Source organism: Ovis canadensis, chromosome 10 (assembly GCF_042477335.2).
Source record: "Ovis canadensis isolate MfBH-ARS-UI-01 breed Bighorn chromosome 10, ARS-UI_OviCan_v2, whole genome shotgun sequence".
Lineage (NCBI taxonomy): Eukaryota > Metazoa > Chordata > Mammalia > Artiodactyla > Bovidae > Ovis > Ovis canadensis.
The window spans coordinates 90,117,657-90,140,312 of record NC_091254.1 but is presented as its reverse complement, the minus strand read 5'-3'; the positions used below and the strand labels follow the sequence as shown (position 1 = coordinate 90,140,312).

The 22,656-nt window shown below is 48.5% G+C and overlaps 1 protein-coding gene across 1 annotated transcript; it reads right to left on the bottom strand.

Moving 5' to 3' along the window:
* Nucleotides 1-18,841: 18,841 nt before the first annotated feature.
* ZIC2 (Zic family member 2) lies at nt 18,842-22,443 on the bottom strand. The gene is made up of 3 exons (XM_069602143.2): nt 21,372-22,443; nt 19,378-19,541; nt 18,842-19,174 (listed from the first exon to the last, which is right to left on the bottom strand). Exons 1-3 carry the CDS (start codon nt 22,441-22,443, stop codon nt 18,842-18,844), a joined length of 1,569 nt encoding a protein of 522 aa, XP_069458244.1.
* Between the last annotated feature and the right edge of the window lie 213 nt (nt 22,444-22,656).

The following is a 22,656-nucleotide window of genomic DNA, read 5'->3' as shown; positions in this document are numbered from 1 at the left end:
TCTGTCCGTGGGCTTTTCCAGGCAAGATGCCTTTCTCTAGGAGATCTTCCCAACCCAGGGGGGATCGAACCCAGGTCTCCCTCATTGCAGGAGGATTCTTTACCGACTGAGCCACCAAGGAAGCCCAACAAACCAATAGCAATTATTTTAGGCTGATTATTCTTTGTATATAATATAAAAAGTTCCTCTTGAGGAACTTTATAAAGTTCCTTTTTATAAATAAGAAAAATTCTTCCTGAGTTTTTAAAATAAATTTTAAGTTCTGTTTTTCAAATACAGGCTTTCATACTGAAATGCGGTTTGTGAATAGGTGAGGTAAGGACTTAATAGTTTTATATGAGACTGGCCGATTGTTTCAGCACTGCTTATTGAATCATCTCACTGATTTATAATCACCTCTGTTATTTACCAAATTAGCAGAGACACATGCCGATCTTCTGTTCCATTGATCTGTGCTTATAACTTTGTGCCACTGTCACACTGCTATGATTACTAAAACTTTATACTAAATCTTAATAGTCAAGTAGACAAATCCCTCATTGTTTTTCAAACTTATCCTGGCAATTCTTGACATTTTACTCTTCCATTTAACTTTTAACATTCATCTATCAAATTATACACACACATGCACATATACAACTATTAGGATTTATGATACAGATGCACTGAATTCATGAACTAACAGAGTAAGAAATTACATCATTACAAAACTGAGTCTTCCCACTCATGAGCATGTTACATCTCTGTATTACATACACCTTTATAATTTTCTCCATAAAGATCTTCAACATCTTTTGTTAGATATATTCCAAGGCCCCTTAGGTTTTGGACCATTTCATATGGCATTTTTTTTTTAATTGCATGTTCTACTTTGTCTGTTGTTGGCATGTGGGAATATTGTTGGTCTTTTTAATACTTGGATTTAATACTTTGGACTTCCTGGTGGCTCAGATTGTAAAGCGTCTGCCTACAATGCAGGAGACCCAGATTCAATCCCTGGGTCGGGAAGATCTCCTGGAGAAGGAAATGGCAACCCACTCCAGTATTCTTGCCTGGAAAATCCCATGGACGGAGGAGCCAGGTAGGCCACAGTCCATGGGGTCGCAAAAAATCAAGAGCGACCTCAACAACTGAGCAACTTCACTTTCTTCTTTTCTTTAATACTTAGCCTATAATCTATAATTTTTCAAAATTCTCATTAATTTTAATTTTTTTGGTTTTTGTTCTTGACACACTACACAGCTTGAGTGGAATCTTAGTTTCCAGGTCGGGCATTGAAACTGCACCCTCAGCAGTGAAAGCACAGAATTCCTAACCACTGGATCACCAGGGATTCCCCTAATGTTTTGGTTTTATTATTCTATGTAGGTAATCATGGTGAATAATAACAACTTTAATTTTCTTTTTTAGTCTTCATGTTTTTCATTCCTTTTGCTTTTCTTATTGCCCTGGATAGACTCTTCAGTAAAATGTGGAACAGAATTTAGATAAGCATCCTAGTCTTGTTGCTGACTTAAAGGGGAACACTTTCTAATGCTTCTTTGTCATGTTAACAGAATTCTTTAATTGTTCCTACTTAGTAAACTTATGAGTATGTTTTAAATTTCATCAAAACTTTTTTCTGAATCTTTTAAGATGATTACATCATTTTCTTCCTCTAATGTTTGTGGTAGATTATATCCTTCAATTTTTTACTGGAAGACCATTCTTGAATTCCTGCAATAAATCCTCTTTAAGTTACTGGTTTTTAGACATGACACATTTGATCTGCTCATGCTTTATTTAGGATTTTTCCATTATAAACAAGTTGAAATTGGACCATAATTCTTATAATCCCTGTTAAATTTTACTACCTTCATCAAATGAGTTGGGAAACTTGCCTTATTTTTAAAAATTTTATTAAAACTGCTGCATAAAATAGGAGTTTCCTGTTCCTTCAAAGTTAAAAGTCATCATGAGCCTTTAAAGGTTTAAAAGCATCATCAGCCTGGTGTGTTCCACTATGGTGCAGGCATGCATGCTAAGTCATTTCAGTCATGTCTGACCCCTTAGCCTACCAGGCTCCTCTGTCCATGGGATTCTCCAGCCAAGAATACTGGAGTGGGTTGCTGCGCCCTCCTTCAGGGGATCTTCCCAACCCAGAGATGGAATTTGAGTCTCTTACGTCTCCTGCAATGGCAGGTAAGTTCTTTACCAGGAGCGCCACCTGGGAAGCACCCCCACCATCCACTATGGAAATTTTTTAAGTAAATAATTACATTTAATAGTTGTATGCTCATTTAAGTCTTCTCTTTCTTCTTAAAGCAATGAATCACATAAAGAGAAGATGAGGCTCCAGTACCACCTTGAACAGAACTGGTGAGAACTGACATCATTACCTTGTTTCCAATCTCAAGGGGGAAGGTATTCAGTCTTTTCCTTTGAGTATTATGTTAGCTGCGGTTTTTTAATAATTTTTAAAATGTATAATTATTTTGGCTGTGCTGGGTCTTTGTTGCTGCACAGGCTTTTCTCTAGTCGCAGCAAGCGGAGGTTACTCTTCATTGCATTGTGCAGGCTTCTTATCGCAGTGGCTTCTTTTGTTGCAGACCACAGGCACCGAGCTTCAGTAGTTGCAACACATGGGCTCAATAGCTGCGGTTCCCAGGCTCTAGAGCACAGGCTCAACAGTTGCAGCCAAAGGCTGAGTTGCTCCGTGGCACAAGGGATCTTCCTTGATCAGGGATCGAACTCAAGTATCCTGCATTGGTGGGCGGCAGAGTCTTAAACCCTGAGCCACCGGGAAAGCCTCTAGCCGTGGTTTTTTCTATAGCTGTCTTTATCTAGTTGATTGGAGAAGGAAACGGCAACCCACTCCAGTGTTCTTGCCTGGAGAATCCCAGGGACGGTGGAGCCTGGTGGGCTCCCGTCTATGGGGTCACACAGAGTTGGACACGACTGAAGCAACTTAGCAGCAGCATCTAGTTGAGAAAGATGCCTCCTAAGTTTACTGAGAGTGTTTATCATGAACCACTCATGTTTATTTTCTACACTATATTCTCTCAGTTGTGTTCCCATGATGTTTTAAACACCCAACACTAGTCATTATCATTATTATTTTATGCATGCAATAACTGTTTTAGTGTTCCCACATATTGATCATCAACTTCTTTATGCACCATTTCTTCTTGCCATCTACTCTTTTCCTTTGAGGTTTAAGAGACTCCTTTTTCCTGTACCTCTTACAACTTTTATTATGATTCTCCAAAATGAGTGGTAAATTCCCACACTTTTTTGTCTGAAAGCATTTTTTTAAGCCCACACTTTTAAATAAGAGCTTCGTTGGGTATATGGCATTCTGAGTTATAGCTATTTTCTCTTGGCGCTTTCAAAATATTATTCCTTTATCTTCAGATGTGTCTTGTTAATGTTGAAAAGTATGCCGTTAACTTAAATGCTGTTTCTTTGTATATAATCTTTTACAGTTTCTGATGTTATCTTGCTCATCTTTGAAGACTCTAGAAGAATTTATTGGCATTCCTTTTAAGGTACATGGTATACTTTATAGTATTTAGTCTTTCCCCGTGTTTTAGTATTACTTACCTCGTATTGTTTAGGGCTTTCCTCATAGCTCAGTTGGTAAAGAATCTGCCTGCAATGCAGGAGACCTGGGTTCAATTCCTGGGTTGGGAAGATCCCCTGGAGAAGGAAATGGCAACCCACTCCCGGTATTCTTGCCTGGAGAATCTCATGGACAGAGGAGCCTGGCGGGCTACAGTCCATGGGGTCACAAGAGTCGAACACGACTTAGTGACTAAACCACCACCACCACCTCTGTATTGTTTAGTCATTTTACATAATTGCCTTGACTTCCCCATTAGAGAGCAAACTACCTGATGGTGTATAAAAGGCTGTGCATCTTTTCCTATAAAGCCATGCTCTCTTGTGGAATGGGGAGTGGCACAATTGAAAAAAAAAAAAAAAGACAGAGATCAAAATGCCTTATCTGAGTTAGTAACAAAGGCCTGTTTCAGGGAGTGCCTAGATATCAATTTGTTGACAACTGGCTAATGTTTAAGTACAAACGGCAACTGAGTATATTATCTTTGTATTGACCATTCTGTGCACAATTTATTGTTTGGCTTTCAAAGGATGACTGGCATTCTTACTAAAAAGTGTTTAAACATCAAAAAGGTATTAACTAAGTTCAGCAAAGTTTTTATCTGTCAATATGGTCATTTATAGTGTGTATATAGATCTGCCTCTGAGTGAATAGTTGGGGAATAGTCCCAACTATTTCCTAAATGTACAGTCTAAGCTGCTTTCATCACTGGCATTCAAACACAGCTGAGCAATTTTTGAAAGAACAAGAAAACCACCACTAGAAATCTATTTACATGGAAGACTGAGAAGACTCCTGGAAGTAAACTTATTATCTTGAGCAAAGAGAAGATTAGGTAGCTTGATCTTGAAACAAAGTCTTGGTGCTCAGAGGAGATGAGTAATTGTGAATGTACCATAGTTTTTGAGCCTGGTCAGGATTTTTAGCTGAGACTACTGTGGATTCAAATCTAGGTTCTAAGGAGACAGAGGGCTGTAAACACAAAGGGGAAATACGTTTTTCTATTAAAACCATTCACAGAACACACTGCAAACCATTCTGGAACCCTCTGACAGAGTGTATCACAGATAACCAACAATGAACACTGCAGAGGACTGGCCTCTCCACATTGCCAGTGCATTCCTCACCAACTGTATCCCAAAGAATGCACACAGAAAAGCCTGACAAGACGGGCAACACCCGGCAAAACTAGCAACCAAAATACATGAAAAATCCCACAGGAGGTAAATCATCAGAGAGCTGAGCGAAAACACAGAATACTTTCAGCTACTAAATCTGGCAGCTTACCAGGCTTATTAATGAAAATACCTACAGTACCTCTTGAGCACCCTAGAAACATTTGGATGAATTTTACCAGGTGGAGCAGGGAGAACTTAACAGTAAGGTCAGACACAACTGAAGTGACTTAGCGTGCATGCATGCGACAGAAGCGCAAAGCCTCAAACTGAGAATGTTAAGAGACTACTATTCAGGAAAGTCAATTTGTAACCTACTCCTCAAATTTGCAATGCAGTTGATTTTTCTGAATCACACTCAACAATGATATGATATTTTAAAATGAAGATACTTCTGATTTCATGAAAACATTTGACTATTTTAATAACTAAAAATGCCTACTCCTTCCTGCAGCTTACACATTTTAACAGCTAGAACCCCTTCATGGATGACAGCCTTGTCATCACGAAGGGGTTTGTATGACTCAATGAATCTATGAGCCATGCCCTGCAGGACCACCCAGGCAGACAGGTCATAATGGAGAGTTATGACAAAACATGGTCCACTGGAGAAGAGAAGAACCAACCACTCCAGTAGCCTTGCCCCGAGAATTCCATGAACAGTATGAAAAGGCAGAAAGATGTGACTCCGGGAGCAAACTTCGGGAGATAATGAAGGACAGGGAAGCCTGGCAAGCTGCAGTCCATGGGGTCACAAAGAGTTGGATACAACTTACCTACTAAACAACAACAGCTAGAAATAGAAAGCCTAAGAAATCTTTCATGGAACGACAACCAAGATGAAAAATGTCATCCAAGGAACCAAAGTACATAAGTTAACTCTAAAGTGAAATCCAATTTCAAAACAATATTTTTCATTTTACTATAAAATGATCCATTGGACTTACCTTCCTCAGATGTTCTCAGATTGTGTTAGGGCAACACCTTTTTCCAGGTTTCTTAGGTAAGAGAATGAATACAAAAACTGAAATTATTTACTAGCCCATATCTCAAGTTAAAAGCCCAGATCTCATCTCTCCTACAGTTTTTATGTGGTTTTATGTTGGGGTTTTTTTTGTTGGTTTTTTTTTTTTGGCCAGAAGCAGCACTTTCTTTCCAACTGAGAGGGTGGGGGGAGGGTGTTATAGCAGAATGTTACAGCAGCAGAAACTTTGAATAGGGGGAGGCTGAGAGGAGGAGAAAAGGTGACTCCAAAATACTGCATTGAATATTAACCCTGAACCAAACATACTCTGCAGAGCATCTGAACTTCTGTTTCGTGGAGGAGACAAAAGCATTTCTAGACGGGGTTGAGCACAGACTCAAAGGGAGCAGGCTAAGAAAGGGAGAGGGCTCCAGGAGGTGCCCAGTCATCTCGGAACAGTTTCCTTTCTACAATCCCGCAGCCAAAAATAACCCAACTCAAGGGAAACGTAGCTGCGCCAAGTACTTCAGGTATCAGTGAAATTTTCTCCCCTTCTTTATGAATTTGGATTATTTATAAGACACTTGACACATGTTTAAACACTTAACATAGCTCCTCTGTTTCAGGAAATATGGCTTGTTCAGCTGAGGGGAGGGGGAAAGCATATAATGAGGGAGTTAACAAGGGCTGATATTTTTTTTACAACATTCTTTAAAAACTGCAAAACCTCTTTAAACACCAGGAACAGCTTAAATAATTCACTCTAGGCCTGCGGGACCCATGCGGACGGTTCCCTCTCTGGCCACGTTCTACCCCGGGTTTCGGCCCAAATAGTGGCCCCGATGGGCGGCCCGGGGCGGCCATGTGTGGCCTTGAGGCCTCCTGGCCGCTTTCCCCTCGCCGCTCCCCAACCCCCGGCGTTGGGGGCCCACGGTGGCTCAGGACGCCATGTACAGGTCGGACCCCGGAAGATAGGCCCGCGCCCTTTGACCTTGGACGCACAGCACGCCGGGAGCAGGCGGAAGTGGGCCGCGAGCGGCCAGTCGCGGCCTGGAGTGGGGGCGTTTCAGGGGCGGCTGAGGGAGGCAAAAGGTACCTGAGGTGTTCTGTCGCCGGCCTCACCCCGGGGACCGTTCCAACCCCTGTGGAGGCCACGGCCCTGGGCCCTCAGTTCCCCCTCGGCTTCCCCTTCAGCGGGCGGGAAAGGGCGCTATACGGAGGAAGGGAGGCCCTGCGGCCGCCTGTCGGCCGGCTCGGCGGACCCCTGGCCTTGGTGGCCGCCATGGTGCGCGGGGAAGGTGGACGCGAGCTGCGTCTTCCCGAGTCCCAGCACGCCCGGGGCCGGGAGCTGGGAAGCGGGGCCTGCGGACCCGGCCGGCCAGAAGGAAGGAGGGTGAACCGCGGCCGCCGAGCGCCGCCAGGACTGCGCGGCTGCGGGGGCGGAGGGACGCACCTGCCTCCCGCCCACCTGGGCCCCGGGGCTGCCGCCGTCGCTCGCGGGCAGTCCTCGCGGAGGTAGCCGGGGGCCTGAAACCGGAGCCTCGCAGTCCTCGAGTGCTGCCCTGCCTGGGGTGGGGGGCGACCCGGGTACCCTCGACTCCCTTTCTCGGCTCCCCAGGGCCGAGAGAGTTGGACGCTCTCAAGGAGGGTATCTCAATACAGGAATTCCTCCAGCTTTGCTCGCAGAGTTGAAAGCCCGGGAGGCCGTCGGTTCTGCAAAGAGGAGCAGTCGGGCGCGGGCGAGCAAGCAGCTGATGAAAATAATTGTCCTCGCACACAACCCTGCGCCCAGGGGCGCGTGCACGCGCGCGCGCGCGCGTACACACACACTCACACAACTTGCCTCATCTAGCCGCCCAACCTTAGTATTCTGGGCATGTGGTTTTCAAAAACTTGCTTGACACAATAACAAAGACATTTAAATGCCAGGACGCAGACTTCACTTTTTAACCTGCTGAGAGGAGCTACTTTCAAAGCTTCCCCACCGCGAATAAACTGACAAAAAATATGGGGTGCACTTATAAATTAAACACCTTACCCTCAAAGCAATGTGCGTTAATCAGGTTTCTAAGGCAATAGCCATCTCTGTCTTTTCCTATTCACCCAGATAATGCCCCAAGAAGGAACCCCTTTACACAAGAGAGAGCTGGGGGGGGGGGGGGGAATGAATTATACCCATTGCTAGTAAAAATCATCTTAAATCAATAGAGCACCACTTGAACTTGAGTTTCCATTGTTTCACTAAATCATCAATGTTTTTAATTAAACAGCTACCCTTTCTGTTAAAACATTACATAAAAGGGTTAGGTTTCTACTTTTGTCGAGGCAGCTGGCGTTTGTTGGCTGTTGTGTTTGAGCAACAGACTGTTCAATAGAAGCGAGAAATAGCTCAACGCGCTCTTAATAGACCTGTTTCAACAATGTACCTTGAAAAGGAATACATTGTGTTATTGTGTTAGTTTGCTACAAACCTATTAAAAGAAAAATAGCATCCATCAGGTCTAACAAAACGCATTTGTATTATCCGTACTTATCTGCTTCAAATACGCGTCTTGGCACTATGTCTAGAATTCAACTAGATCATCAAGAGCTGGATGGAAGAACACATACCAGTTAGGTAATGACACACAGGGCTAAAAATAATATCAAAGGAAAGTCTAAGTAGACGGCAATCGCCACTTTTTATCACGAGAAATAGAGGCAGCCCAACTTCAATTGAAAATACATTGCAAAAGCATGGAATCCTATGACAAAAACAATTTTTAAAATATTTCTAGCGTGGGAATATTGATTCAAATCCCATATTTGGAACGAATCTGATACACTTTCGATAGCAATTTGTTTCAGAGGAGGATTCAGGGCAGAAGCGATGCATTTTTAAAGCAGAGTTAAATAGCGCAAAGCGCCGGGTTCTTTAGGGAAATGCGTGAAACAAACAAATCGAAAGCAAGGGTTCCAGCCAAGAGGTTGGGGAACAACGCTGTCTGGCAGTAAGAAAGGAAGTGCTTCTGGAAAGTGCTCTCTTTAAAATGATTTTTAACTTAGGCTATTGCATTTTAAACACAAAACGAAACTTGAAGCAAAGAAACAAGCGGCTTTGCCGCTATGAGACAAGACACCGTGGTGTGTTTCAGGAAGGGCTGCCACTTGGACCACAAATCTTAGGAAAACAGAGCGGCAAATGATGAAGCTAATTTACGTCTGAGATCCGCTTAGCAGAAAAGACACCCAAAGTAGCATCTGTCAGAGGGCGACATCTTTTGCTCCCAGGAAAGGCAATCGATTCAGTTTCCAACCTCAGAGTGCCCAACATTCACTTTCAAGTGCAAAATTGTTAAGGGCATGAGAGAATAGTACACTGTCTACAATTGAATTCAGTTGTCCATAGAAGAGAACCTACACAGATTACAATAGCATGCTATGCAATATGTCTGTGTTAAATAGATGAAGCAATATTTTGCCCAATAAATTGTTTTTGCATTTCTAAATTAATTATCAGATGAAGAATTAAAAACATGTCACCCTGAAACTTTGGATCAGTGTTTTGCCATCCTGTGAAATAGCTGCATTAGACATTTCTGGAAGGCATTTGAAGTCAAATGGCTAGTATGACTTCTCTCTGCAGTTAAGATATTTTTTTCCTCAAAAAGGGTGTGTATATGTATGTGCCAGGAGGTGCCTGAGATGTGTTTGATTTATACTTTAAGACTTTTCACTGATAGTGTCTCCTCCTAGACCAAATCAATTTTTGAACTAATTCTTTAGAGTTAAAAAATAGAAATGAATTCATAAACCCCAAACTGCATACTATGAAATTAGTCTCACATAAGATTGACAGGTTTGACAATTTCAAGGTGAGATTTTCTGATGTATCAAATAATCTACCAAAGATGAAAGACGTTCACAATAAATTGGTTTGCCCGTGATATGAAGTGTTGTTACTAAGGCTTTATAAAAAGTCTTTGATTTTTCATACAGAACTTTAAAAAAACATTTTTATGACAAAAATCAAGCTATCTAGGGGAGAATATTCAGTGATTTTAATTTGGAAAGATTGTTCAGATAAACAAAGAATCACTAAAGAGATCACTTGAAAACCCAGCAGAGGAAGAAATGTATCTTAGAGGCAGACTGTAATTTGATTCCTTATTTTGTTATTGGTCTTCAATATCCTTGATTCTCCACTCTTGCAAAAAATTTTCAATAATACATGAAGTCTAAATATTTTCATTTCTTTAGCTAAAGTAAAAAAAAAAATCTAAATAGTCTGTACTATAATTGCCTCCCCATGAAGAATAGGAAGAAGATCATATATAGATTATTTTCCATATGCCCCGCAAATTCTTTCTCAAAGGAGACCTCTAGACTATCATTTATCACTCATATCTGGAAGACTTTTGACCAATCAAATCTTTTAAAAAATCTTTACTACCCTTCATCTTAAGCAGCATCTAATTTGAAAGATTCTGTAACATACATTTCCAAAGCGTCTTCTCTTTTCAGTTTCTCGATCTGCCTTAGGTAGGTAAATGAATATCATTTCAGATTTCCTTTTAGCTTTCCTTGCCCTTCAGAAGCATGGATAGTAAAAGAGGTTAACATTTTTGAAACAGTTCTACCACACACAGTTACTTCAATGCCATTCTCTGGTGTTGTGTCTGAAAAACGGGTGGCCGAGCCCGCTGCCCGCAGCGCCAGACTTTCAGCCGGATCCACCCCTGGGCAAAGTCATCAGAGGGAAAAGATTCAGCTTCCAAACTTGATTAAAAACAGCCTAACAGTCTCTGCCACGCTAAAGAACTATGAGATGGGAAGCTGAGTAAACTGCCTATGAGAAGTGGTGGCTGAGGTCGAGATCCTGTTCAGCTGGTTACTGAGAGAAGCTAAAAAAAAAAAACAAGCAGTGGATAGTGAACTGCACAAGGACAGCTTGTCCTCAGATTTGACACCGACTTTATCCAATTCAGGTGCTGACAAAGGGAGAGGCTACCTGTTAATTGTTCACCTTCATTTGAAGGGGAAAAGAAAACACAAGCATATACCAAAGACCCACTGAGATGCTGGGGAAATGTTAACTTGTTTCTGAAATACCCCCCCTCCTTTTTTTTTTGCTTCCTTTTGGCAAATACTTCAAAATATCCTTCTGCCCCTGAAGTTATATTCTGGGAGACAGAATTAAAAGAAAAATACCAAGATGGGAAACTGAACCAGAAATGAGGAGCGTGTGGGCTGGTGAATAAAATAGACGCCTGTCAGCATCTTCTTAAGGGTCTGTTGTCTTTGTTGTTTTTAACATGTGACATTTTTACAGAGAAAAACTAAAGACATCCAAACAGGAGTCCAAACATGAAGAGAAGAGAGAGGTTTCCTGATGTGTTTCAATAGTAAAATGAAAATTGTGTCTGTAGGTGCCTGTGTGTTCTCCTTGGATTTGAAATTTTATTCCAGAAAGTGGTGCAATTTGTTAGCTTTTTTTTTCTTTTTGTGGGCACCGGAGGAGGAGGAAAATATGATACATTTGGGGATTTTTTTTCAGTAAAGCTGTGTTTAGTTTTAATTTTCCTGTATTTTAAAATAAACACATTGACCAAAGCATGTTTGATCTCTGCAAGAAGGAAATATACATTGTGAAGGAATGTGCCGCAGTTGGGTATGAAAATGGGGTTGTGACTCACAGCTGCAGGCAGAAAAAAAAAGGCGTCGTAGTGTCAGCCAGAGGTGTTCAGTCTAATAATTCAAGCTGTAAACTGTATCCCCTAAAATTACCTACATAATAAATCATTGTGTGAAGGAAAAAAAGTTTGGACTGAAAAGTGTAAGTGAAACAGAATCCTCAGGAGACTTCAACACTGGGACCTATTGGCAATGATGTGAAATATGGGTTTAGTTTGTCCAAAACTTTGAGAATCAGAATAACACTGGAAATTACTCTAGGGTAGCTGATTTTTTTTTCTGTTTGTCTTCATTTTCACATTTCTAAATAGTCCATTATAGAAATGGGCTTGCACTTTTTTTTTCCTCGCCTGATCACAAAGCTGAAGCTGCTTTATGGGATTTCCAGTCAATTTATACAGCTTCAGGAGAAAATTCAAGAATGGGTTTTATTTTCAGAAAAAAAAAATAGTCTAAGTTATCAAAAACATATCAAGAAAAGAGGCAGAAATCTCTGGAAATTACCTGAGGTTCCCATCTCAGATTTCACTATTGCTTATAGGTACCAAAGAAAAGTACTACTTTTATATAATCTGGTCGAGTCACTTGCCTAGGAATTCACTGCTAGATTGAAACACTTAGACGCTGTGGTTGGCAAAGCCAGTGTCAAATCCTGGAGACTTGAGAAAAGGGAAACTTTGGGGGTGGAAGGCACCAGTTTGGAATAAAAAGGGGGCTCAGTGCCTGGAGAAAAGATGCAATTGTCAAGAGGAAGTTTAAAGGCCAAGGACACACGAAGTCTCTGAAACAATGAGGGTGAGGAAGTCAAGAAGCTGGCTCACCAAAACCACACTGAAACAATTTCTTTTATAGGCTCCTCTACATTCCAGAATTAGCGAGCAGCAGAAGCCCCACGCTGGGAACCCGAACTGTGGGCTCTTGCACACCGGCCCTCCGAGAGGGAAAAAAGTCAAGTTGACATGGGTCTCTTTCGCCTGGGCGATTCAAATGAAAATATAAGGAGGAGGGCGGAGAGAGGAGACAAAACGAAGCTCGGAAAGACCGATTCCGAAGTCTGCAATAAAGATTAACTGGGGGAAAAAATTTTAAAAAGGAAGTCCAGAGCAATTAAAACTCCTACCCCAGCTTATTAGTATTCATGACCGAATGTCCAGCTTTTCTGTTTATCTTTCTCCCAGGATCAATATCCGAGCAGCGTGGGCCTGGGAGGAGCCCAAGCCTGGCCCTGCGAGCGCCTGACCTTTCGCGCCCTCCATACAGGTCAGAGCATCTTCAGAACCGCCCGGCCAGCGCCGCGCTCCTGCTCATTAAAGCCACCATTCATCTGCCAGCGACGAGCGGGAGGGGAGACAGGCCCGGGGCGGGGGGTGGCGGGGAGCAGTGGGCAAACAGACCCAACCGATTCCAAAGAGTTTAGAGAAACCTCAGCCGGCCACACCAACCACCACGGGCCCAGTGGGCCAGGAGTAAGAAAAGAAAACCAACGAGCTGCCTCTGCAGCAGGAGTCCCAGGGCCGCTCCCGGCCAGGCCCTTGCAGGCTCGGCCTGCTTCCAGACCCCACATTTTGATGCGGGGGGTGGGGCGGGGCGGGGGGCAACACAAGAGCCCTCTTCGAAGCCCCCCCTCCCAAAGAGAACCCCAGGCCAGTCCCAGCCCAACAGCGGTCTGGAGCCTCCGCAGGCTTCGGCCGACGTCCCAGGGGCATCTCAGTGTCAGAGCCTTAGCCACAACTATTATCTTTGAAATTATTATTATTTTATTATTTCTACACCCCCTTCCACCTTCTCTAGGGGCGCTGCGCGCCAATCTGTTCCCCAGAATCACCGGCTTGGCCTCAGGGGTAGGAAACAAAAAACTGGCTCCAGAGGTTGGGAAAAGAGAGCACTGAGGCGGAGGTTGGAGAGTGTGTGAGTGTAGGGGAAAGTCAGCTCCCCCTGGTTTAACTGAGAGATGCGGGGGCACCCCCCCAACAACGCACACCCGGGTGTCAGAAGGCAGGCGGGACCCTGTCGCCCATCACATTCCCAGGGGAGTGGGCCGAGGGACCCGGACTGCGGCAGCTCCCACCCAAATTAGTGTCAGGCTGGAGGCTTGAGGAGGGGGCCTCGGGGCCTGGCAAGCCGGGGCCCCTCGGAGAGAGGCTGGAGGAGGGACAGGGGGAGCCAAGAATGCTCCGAGGGGCGAGTGCACCCATTGCGGGGGTCCTCAGACCACCTGCCCCAAATCTCCGTGGCTCATTGTGCTCACCCGAGCCCCGCGGTGGGGGCTGCGGGGATGTCAGAGGAGGGAAGTGTGTGTGTGTGTGTGTGTGTGTGTGTGTGTGTGCGTGTGTGTGAGACTCAGCCTGCCCGTTTGTGTGCACGCACGCGAGGGAAGGGGCGCCCCTCGTTCCAGCCTGGCGGCTGTGCCAAACCTCATCCCAAGTGAGGGGCTGGCGAGATGCGGGATGCGGGCAAGACGCAGGAGGTGTCAGCTCTGCAAAAGCTCGTCGACCCCTGGGAACAAAAAAAGTGAAACTTGCAAGGATGAAGAGGGGGCCCCACCACCGACCTTTCCCCGACTGGGCCCTGCGGGGGCGGGGCGGGAGAGGGAGGACCCGAGCCCCCGGTACCCCGCCCGAGATCTGGGCTGTGGCCGCGCAGGGGCGGGGCGGGGCGTGGACACTGCGGCCCCAGGCGCCCCACCGCCTTGACCGTGAACTCGAACCCTCGGGCTGCCCGGGTTCTGGTTTGCAGAAGCGCTCGTTGATAACACCCTGTTCAGATTGCCTAGCGCTGCCTTTTCGTTCTCAGGAGCCCAGCTGGACGAGCCTGAGGGTTTATGCCAGATTCTCCAATTCAGTCTGGAAGGGTCTAGATTCTTCCCTAGAAGAAAAAACCCAGCAACAATCTGGTGGAGGCCTGGTGGGGGTAGGGATCGGGGTGGGGGTGGGGTGGGGTGGAGGAGGGTAGAAAAGAGGGAGACATTTCTCAGGCCCTGTTCTGAGCTGCCAGTTAAAAATAGAAACCATTCATTGCGGTCTGCTGGGGGTAGCTGTGGGCCCAGGCTCTCCAAGTTTCCGCGGAACGCGAGCGATACCAAACTCTAATCCATCGATCGGCAAGTATTTATTGAACGCCTACTTTGGATCCCGAGGGTCGCTTTCCAGGGCACGTGTCCCTTAAAGTGAAAATGCATCCCACGGTTCGACTGGAGTCTTGGTGGGGTGTTATTTTGAGGCCTTTATTTCCCAGCTCTTGGAAGCGGGCCTAGCGTTCCCTTTGGGTTATTTCCATGGCGTGATGGGGTTGGGGGTTTAGGACCCGAGTCCCTAGTGAGAGGAACTCGGTGGATCCCCTCGGGTCCCGCTGTGCTACCGGGGGCGCTCATCAAAGACCTACCGGAACCCCCTCATGATGCCAGGCCTGCCGACCCGGGAGGACCACCGGTCACCTGGAAAGCCCGGGGCCTCCTAGCCCACCCCAGGTCTCGGGAGGACAGCAGGGAGCCCAGGGAAACCCTAATCTCCGGTCCAGCCTAGGATCTGCCCTTGATCTCAGTTTTGGGCGGAAAATACATACGCCACTTGAGACTGAAAACATCCGTCTGAGAAAGACAAAGGGACAGGGTGGGGGCAGGAGGGAGGAGGAAGAGAGAAGGTGCCACCAAGAAAAGAAAGCCGGGCGCGGACAGTGTGGGACGGGTTCTGCTGGGCCTGTAACTTGCTTCCTTTTGGCCGGAGAAGAACCGACCCGGGCTTTTTCTCCCGGAGTGACCTCCCCCCAGCACCGACGCCCTCCCTCCTCCGCACCAGCCCGGAGCTTGACGTCCCATCACTGAACAGGGAGATACAGATGCCGAGAGGCCAGTTATCACTGCGATCATTAATAATGCAGTGAGGATCACGATAATTAATAATAATAACGATGGGTCTCTCCCGAGGGGGCTGCAGCTGCCTCCAGATAAAGCGAGTCTCGCGTGGCGGGCAATTTTACTCGGTGGTGGTGGATGGAGCGCAGCGTCAAAGGAGCGAGTTTGGGAGATCTGAAGTTCAAGTTGACGGCGTTGACTCGCAGAAACGTGTCCCCCACCGAACCCCAGCCCCTGACCCGGTCCCTGCGGGCAGCGAACCACGGGTGCAGTTCTAGTTCCCCTGAGGGGGTGCGGAAACGGCTCCGTTCTGTGGTTCCGGAGGCCAACCGAGGGCAGGTTAGATTCGGGTCTGTTTAGGCAGGGGAGGAGGTGAGGGCGCCTGCACCCCTCCTCCACCCCAAGCCCAGGTACCTCGGAGCCACTCAGGATCTTGGGCGGCCTGCCCCCCGCGCCCATCTCTGATGCTCTCACACCCTGACAATCCCTCTCCCCCATCCCTTTCTGAGACGAGTAGGGCCGACGTGAAAGGCCAAGACCTGGCCCCTCCGTCGGGTCTGTGACTTGTCTGGACAGAGCAGTGGGCCGCAAGGGCTGGAGAAGCGAGGGATGTTTTGCTGAAAAGCCGCCCCTCTCTGCCCCTCACATCCTAGGATGGACCAGGAGACCGCTCCCGGGCTGTGGTCCTCCTCAGGGCCAGGCCCCTTCCCAGTTTTATTTCCTGCTGACAACCAGCATCAGCACCCCCAGACCTAAAAGGCCCTGGGTAGCTCTCTGACTTCAGCTCTGCAAAGCCATCCGCCAATGCAAGGCTGGGAGACTGTCCTCTTCTCCTGCCTTCCTTTTTTTCCCAAAGGGAAAAATCCAAGGCCTCCAGTTGATACTTTAAAAAAAAAAAAAAAAAAGCACTGTCCCCACCAACCTTCTCCTTAGGTTTGGGAGGTATCTCAAAGCTAATAATTCCCACCAAAAAAGTCTAAAACATTAAAACATCTAAAATCAACTATCTCATTCTTGCACAAGTTATGATGGAATATTTGATTCATGCGCCCCCCTCCCCCAGGGATGGGGGCATTGAAAAAACTCACAGCTTACAATGTGTTCAATGAAATCTCCCAAGGATCAGTAACATATGCCAATTATTTTAATAATTTTCCTTAATATTATTAGGGGTTATAAATTTCATTGTAATAGGGGGTTGATTTCTTCAGGAGCTGGCGCGTAGGCAGTTCGCTGGGCCACTGGGGAGGGCTAGCCCGGTGGCCAGTCACCCTCCTGGACACACACACACAGCCCCCAGGCTAACGTCTGTCCTTCCCTATTGAATAGGTAGCATGGCCTCTGGGAGGTCAGAGTTGCCCTTCTCCCCAAGCGGCCCTTGGCGGCTCAGCCCAGGGCCAGAGCGGGAGAGGAGCGCCAGCGGCCACAGCCACCCGCCTGGCACCATCAGCTTCAGCCAACAGAGCCCTGCCCATCGATGGGCAATCCTCTGGGGGTGTCGCCCCGCTGGCAACCAAACCTTTTCACCACTGGGTGGTGACTCCGGGCCTGCCAGGGCCTCTCCAAGCAACACGAATCCCCAGGAAGATGGAAATGTCCTGAAGCCTCAGGGATTTCAAAAAGAAATGACCCCACTCCTACCCTTTGACTCTGAATGTTATTGTTGCCTTCTCCCTTAGAGCATCTTGTCTGAAAACTCTTGTGAAACTCTTTCAGGGGAGGGGAGTGAGGCTGTAAACCTTAGAGAAAAGCTGGTGGTCAGTCCTGTTGCCTCACTCACTTCCACCTGGCTGTTTCAGTCTCTGCAGCTTATTCTATTGATTTCACGGAATTCTGGAAGAGGTTCTCTTTTATTGGGGGCCGATGGTTGATGGTTTTCCTAAATCAAAGTGTAGTCTATTTGTCACCTTCCTCCCTTGAACATCGCACTTATGGGTGAGCAGTAGCTGGGCAGATAAGCAGGATGCCTTGAGCAAGCTGTTTAAAATTTCAAGGAAGGAAAAAAAAAACTTTTAGTAGAAAGGGGCCCTTAAACTATCATCATTGAACCAAGTTCAAAAACAAAGGACTCAGCTCAGTTTTAAACCTGCAATTAAAAATAACTGTACCTCCGCTTTTCCAGGGAGGGAGAGGAAAGGGGGCAGGGAAGAGAGAAAACAAAGAATAAGGAAATGGTTAGTGCTCTTCAATCCAGTCCAAACAGCCGAAAGAAAGGAACCGCCTCAGATAATGGAGCCATTAGAAGCTGGGAAGGTTCCTTCGGGCCGGTCCTTGCAGGGGCTTTCCAAAAATGTAATTCACTCTCAGCTACAGAAACAAAGGACATACAAAATAATTTTGACATTTTCTGCCAGAGAGGCAGTTTGGCCCAGTTTCTGGGCATACACCTTCCCCCCTGAATTCGAGGTGGTGCCTCCCATTCAATGAGGCAGCTGACCCAATCCCCTATCAGCCCTCCGCTGCCTCCTGCCCATTTCCTTGAGTTAACTTTGCTAGGAAAAAAAAAAAAAGTATGTTCATGCAGTTTCAACACATTTTATTATATTTCTGTATGCATTACTCTCAAAACATATCACAAGAAATGATCAAACCACTTAAAACCTTCAAATAAAAAATCTGAAACAGTTTATGCCCACAATTGTACATATTTATAGTTAAGAAACATTCTTTATAAATATTGTTTCCTCTGTAGCAAGTTAATACCATAATTTAATTACAAATGGATAAATATGGTAACGGGTATTTACAGAAGGAAGGGTGTTATTACGGAAAAAGCTAACGGCACGACGTTTACTTCCCCCCCCCTCCCCACAATCTTTCATACAGGAACTAACAAATTGAACTTGCAAAAGCACTAAAACATCACATGTAAACCCAGCTAACAGAAAAATACATTCACAAGCGTTGGTGGCGGTGATGTGGATGTGAGTGCTGTGGGTCTGCGTGTTGAAGAAACAGAAGGGAGACTTTGGCACGGCTTTTTTTTTTTTCCAGTCTATAGTTGCATGAAGTTTACAATCAAGTTGCCTCATAAAAAGGAACACAATATTCAATACCACAATACAAAAGAAACCATTTTCTTCCACATTACTTAAAAAGAAACCGGGGAAACTAAAAAGAGAAAAAGAAAAAAGCCCATCACTTGGGGAAGGGAAGGGAAGAGAGGCAGGAGGAACAAAATCCCGCAGAATTACAAATGGACAAACTTCTATACACCAAGAAGCCAGTAAAACCACCTCGGAGAAGAAAGGAGTCCGCTATGTACAGTTTGTCAGAAGACTGGGCAAGGCGTGGGGAGGGAAGGGGCGTGGAGGGAGGCAAAGGCGAGGTTTGGTTCAATATTTTTGTGGGTTTTTTAAATTATTTTTTATTTTTAGCTTTAAAGATTCCGGAAGGGATATCGTTGCTTTTCATGCCTAGATTATTAAAAAAAAAAAAAACTTTTAAAAATCCTTCTGCTGGTAAAATCATTTTCATCATCATAAAAATCAGATTGGGAATTTTAACAACAACCATCACCGGGGTGCTCTCGGCGCTGTTACCGGGAGAGGGACAGAGGGCAGCCCCGCCCGGGTCTCTCACACGTACCATTCATTGAAGTTGGAGGACAGGCCGCCGTGGCCCCCGGCCGTCCCGCTGCCCCCGCCGGAGCCGCCGCCGCCCCCGCCCGCCCCGCCGCCGCCGCCGCCGCCCCCGCCGCCTCCACCGGAGCCGCTGCCCGCGCCTCCGCTCCGGTGCACCGCGGACACGGCCGCCGCCGCCGCCGCCGCTGCAGCCGCCGCCGCCGGGGAGAGGGTTGAACTGCTCTGGGGCTCGGCGCTGGGCGACACCAGCCCCGGGGGCGTGGACGACTCGTAGCCGGAGCTGGCGGCCGGGGACGACTCGGAGCCCTGCGGCGAGGACTCATGGACCTGCAAGACAAAAGCCGGGAGGGGAGACCAAAGGGGACTGGGTGTGAGTGCAGCTGCTGTGGGGCCGGGCCTCCCCCGCCACCAGAAGTGGCCCCCCGCCCACGCCCCCGGGGGCCCGGCCGGGACCCTCGCCTTCCCACCACCACCCCGGGGCCGGCGGTGAGCCCGGCCGCCTCGCCCTCCTCGCGCCAGTCCGGCGGTACCTTCATGTGTTTCCGCAGAGAGCTGGGGTGTGTGTACGACTTGTCACACATCTTGCACAGATAGGGCTTATCCGAGGTGTGCACGTGCATGTGCTTCTTCCTGTCGCTGCTGTTGGCGAAGCGCCGGTCACAGCCCTCGAACTCACACTGGAAGGGCTTCTCCCCTGTGGACACCAACACGCGAGCTGGCTGCTGGCGCGCCCGGAGACCCCCCACCACCACCCGCGCCCCGGGGAACCCTTACCTCCCACCCCACCCCTTGGCCTGGAAGGTGACCAGGCCTCCGGGAGGAGAAAAGAGGGGCGACAGGGGCCTGGGGTTTCCTTGCGCCTTCCCACCTGACCGCCGCGCTTTTATTTCCTATTTTACTTTTCTTCCAGGCTGACTCGCGTTTCCTCACATCTCTGATCAAGTTGGGGTAGCCCCCACCACCGCCCCCAGCCCTGCCTAACTGCCTTTCTTACAAGGCTTCTTGGACTCGCGGCTTCTAACAAGTTGGTCTCGCCATGGAGAAGCTGTTATTATGACAAAATATTTGGGGCATTATCAGAATCACACAGGCTGCTGTCGGCTTCTCTCTGGGGCCAGTAGGCAATTATATTTGGAGATGCTGTGTGTTGTTTGGGGACCGTACTGTGGATAGCGACTGAGCCAGCATTCTTTTTTTCCCATCCAAAATTCTGCAAATTGAATTAACCAGTAATTCTCGGCCGCACTCCCGGCGTTTTGAAGACAACTTGGGGGAAGAGATAAATATGAGATAAGGCAGCACTTGAGAGGGATTGCAGAGAAGCGCAGGCTAGGCCGTGGGGGTGGGGGATCAGCCAAGGCTTTCAGAATTTCCCTGTTTGAATTTTCTGGCGGTCCCCACATTCTGTTGCCAGAATTCCAAATGCTTGGAGTCATTTAGAGGTGTGAGAACTCCAACATTGTTCCACTTGGAGAGGGGATCATTTAACGTTAAATTCCATTAGCACCTAAATTGTTTCTTAAAGACATCCGCTCAGACGCAGGACTCGAAAGCGAGCGTTTCATGCAAATAAATTTCTCAAATTTTAAACCTTGTTAAAAGCTTGTCTCGCACCTCGGCTGCCTCCCTTCCCGGAAGAGAACAATAGGCCGCTGGCGCACCCCCACTTCGGAGTAAATATTGACGGGGGAAGTTGCTAAAACATTTGGCTTTCTTTTAGGAAATCGTCTGGCACGATTTTGGCTGGGACCTGGTCATAGATGAATAATCTATGAGGCGAGAGGCGCGTTCTTTCTCGGCGCTCTCTTCTCACGCGATTGCCCCGCGGGGCCGCGCCGCCCCGGGCTCTCGTTGACCCGGCTGTCGGTCCAAGTTTGGAATCGCAAACCCTCTGGTGCCTCTTAAGAGAATTTCACAGACTGTTGCGAACCCACCGTAAAGCTCCGCGACCCACCTCGAGATGGGCTTTAAAAAACACTTTAAAAACGAGAAACGCTTTACAGCTTCGGCTCACACCAGACTCATTTTTTAATGGGAAACAGTCCGGGTACGGACGTTTGGGCCCGTAGTTAAAAAAAAAAAAAAAAAAAGTGGAAAAACACACAAGCCACTCAAAACGCAGACGCACACCCGGAGCAGAAAAGCACATTCAGACAAGCTGGCAAAATCCTCTCTAGGCTCGATTCCCGGGCACCGAGTTGGAGGGTACTTCTATTTTCTGCGTTCTGTTTAGGACGGAAATTATTCACCGAAGCTGAGCCAACAAAGTAGTTGCATCACCCAAAGCATGCATTTGATGTCACCTCGATCATTTAAAACTCAATTTCCGCACATGGAAAAAACCCAGCCCAATAATAATATTCTTTCATTCGCCAACAATAACAAGCCGCTGGCTCTCTCTCGCACATACGAAAACATCTCCCGTTCCAGGGCAGGGGCTGGCGGTCGGCGCGTTTCTCCCAGCCAGCTAACCACGACTTCTCTCCCTTCTGCGCCCCGACCCCGACCCGACCCGCGCGGTTACCTGTGTGGGTCCTTTTGTGGATCTTGAGGTTCTCAGAGCGCGCGAAGACCTTGCCGCAGCCCGGGAAGGGGCAGGGGAAGGGCTTCTCGCCGGTGTGCACGCGGATGTGGTTGACCAGTTTGTATTTGGCCTTGAAAGGCTTGCCCTCGCGCGGACACTCCTCCCAGAAGCAGACGTGGTTGCTCTGCTCCGGGCCGCCGACGTGCTCCACCGAGACGTGGGTCACCAGCTCGTGCATGGTACTGAAAGTTTTGTTGCAGCTCTTCTTCGGGTTGCTCAGCTGCTCGGGGTCGATCCACTTGCAGATGAGCTCTTGCTTGATGCACTGCTGCCGCATGTAGCGGAAAAAGGCACCAGGGTGGTGGTGGTGGTGGTGATGGTGGGCCGCGGCCGCTGCCATGTTCATCCCCATGTTCATATTCATGGGGCCGTACTGGTTGTGGAGCTGCGCCGCCGAGTAGGGGTCGGTCCGCGGGCTGGCCACCTGGCGGTACTGCTCCGAGCGCCCGAACACCTCGCCGGGCAGCCCGAGGCGCATCTGCCCGTTGAGCACATTCTGCGAGCCGTGCGGCCCGTGCTGCTCCGGGAGGCCGGGGAAGAGGAGGTGGCCCTGCGCGTCCGAGTGCGCGTGGTGCAGGCCGCCGGCCCCCGGCCCGAACAGCCCGTGCTGTCCGCCGCCGGGCGCCGAGTCGCCAAAGCCGCGGCTGCGAAACAGGAAGTCCCGGGTGGAGTTGAAGGGCGGCCCGGAGTAGGAGCCGACATGCGCGGCGTGCGGCCCGAGCGCGGCAGCGGCCGCGGCGGCCGCGGCAGACCCGGGGTAGGCGCCGGGGCCCTGCGACGTGAACGCCGAGCTCTGGCCAGGGGACAACTCGTGCGCCCCCGGGTTGAGCTTGAAGGCGCCCATGTGAGCAGCCGCTGAGTCCACAAAGCCGTTCTGCGCCGCCGCCAGGCTCAGTTCGCGGTCCTGCATCTCCGCGGCCGCGGCGGCCGCCGCCGCAGCCGAGTGGTGATGGTGGCGCGCGAAGCTGCCCACCCCGATGGCCGGGAACTGCGGCCCCGCGTCCAGGAGCATGGCCAGCGCGCCCGCCCGCCCCGCCGGCCCCGGCGAACCCCGCGCTTCCTCGGCTCCCACTCCCGCCCCGCTCGCGGGGCTGCGTCCAGCGGCCGCCCGGCTCCGAGCACAGGCGGCGGCGGCAGTGCTGGCGGCGGCTTCAGTCCCGCGAGCGGCGCTCCTGCGCCCGCCGCCTCCGCCGCCGCCTGGATGTGCCTCGGGCGGCCGGGCGCG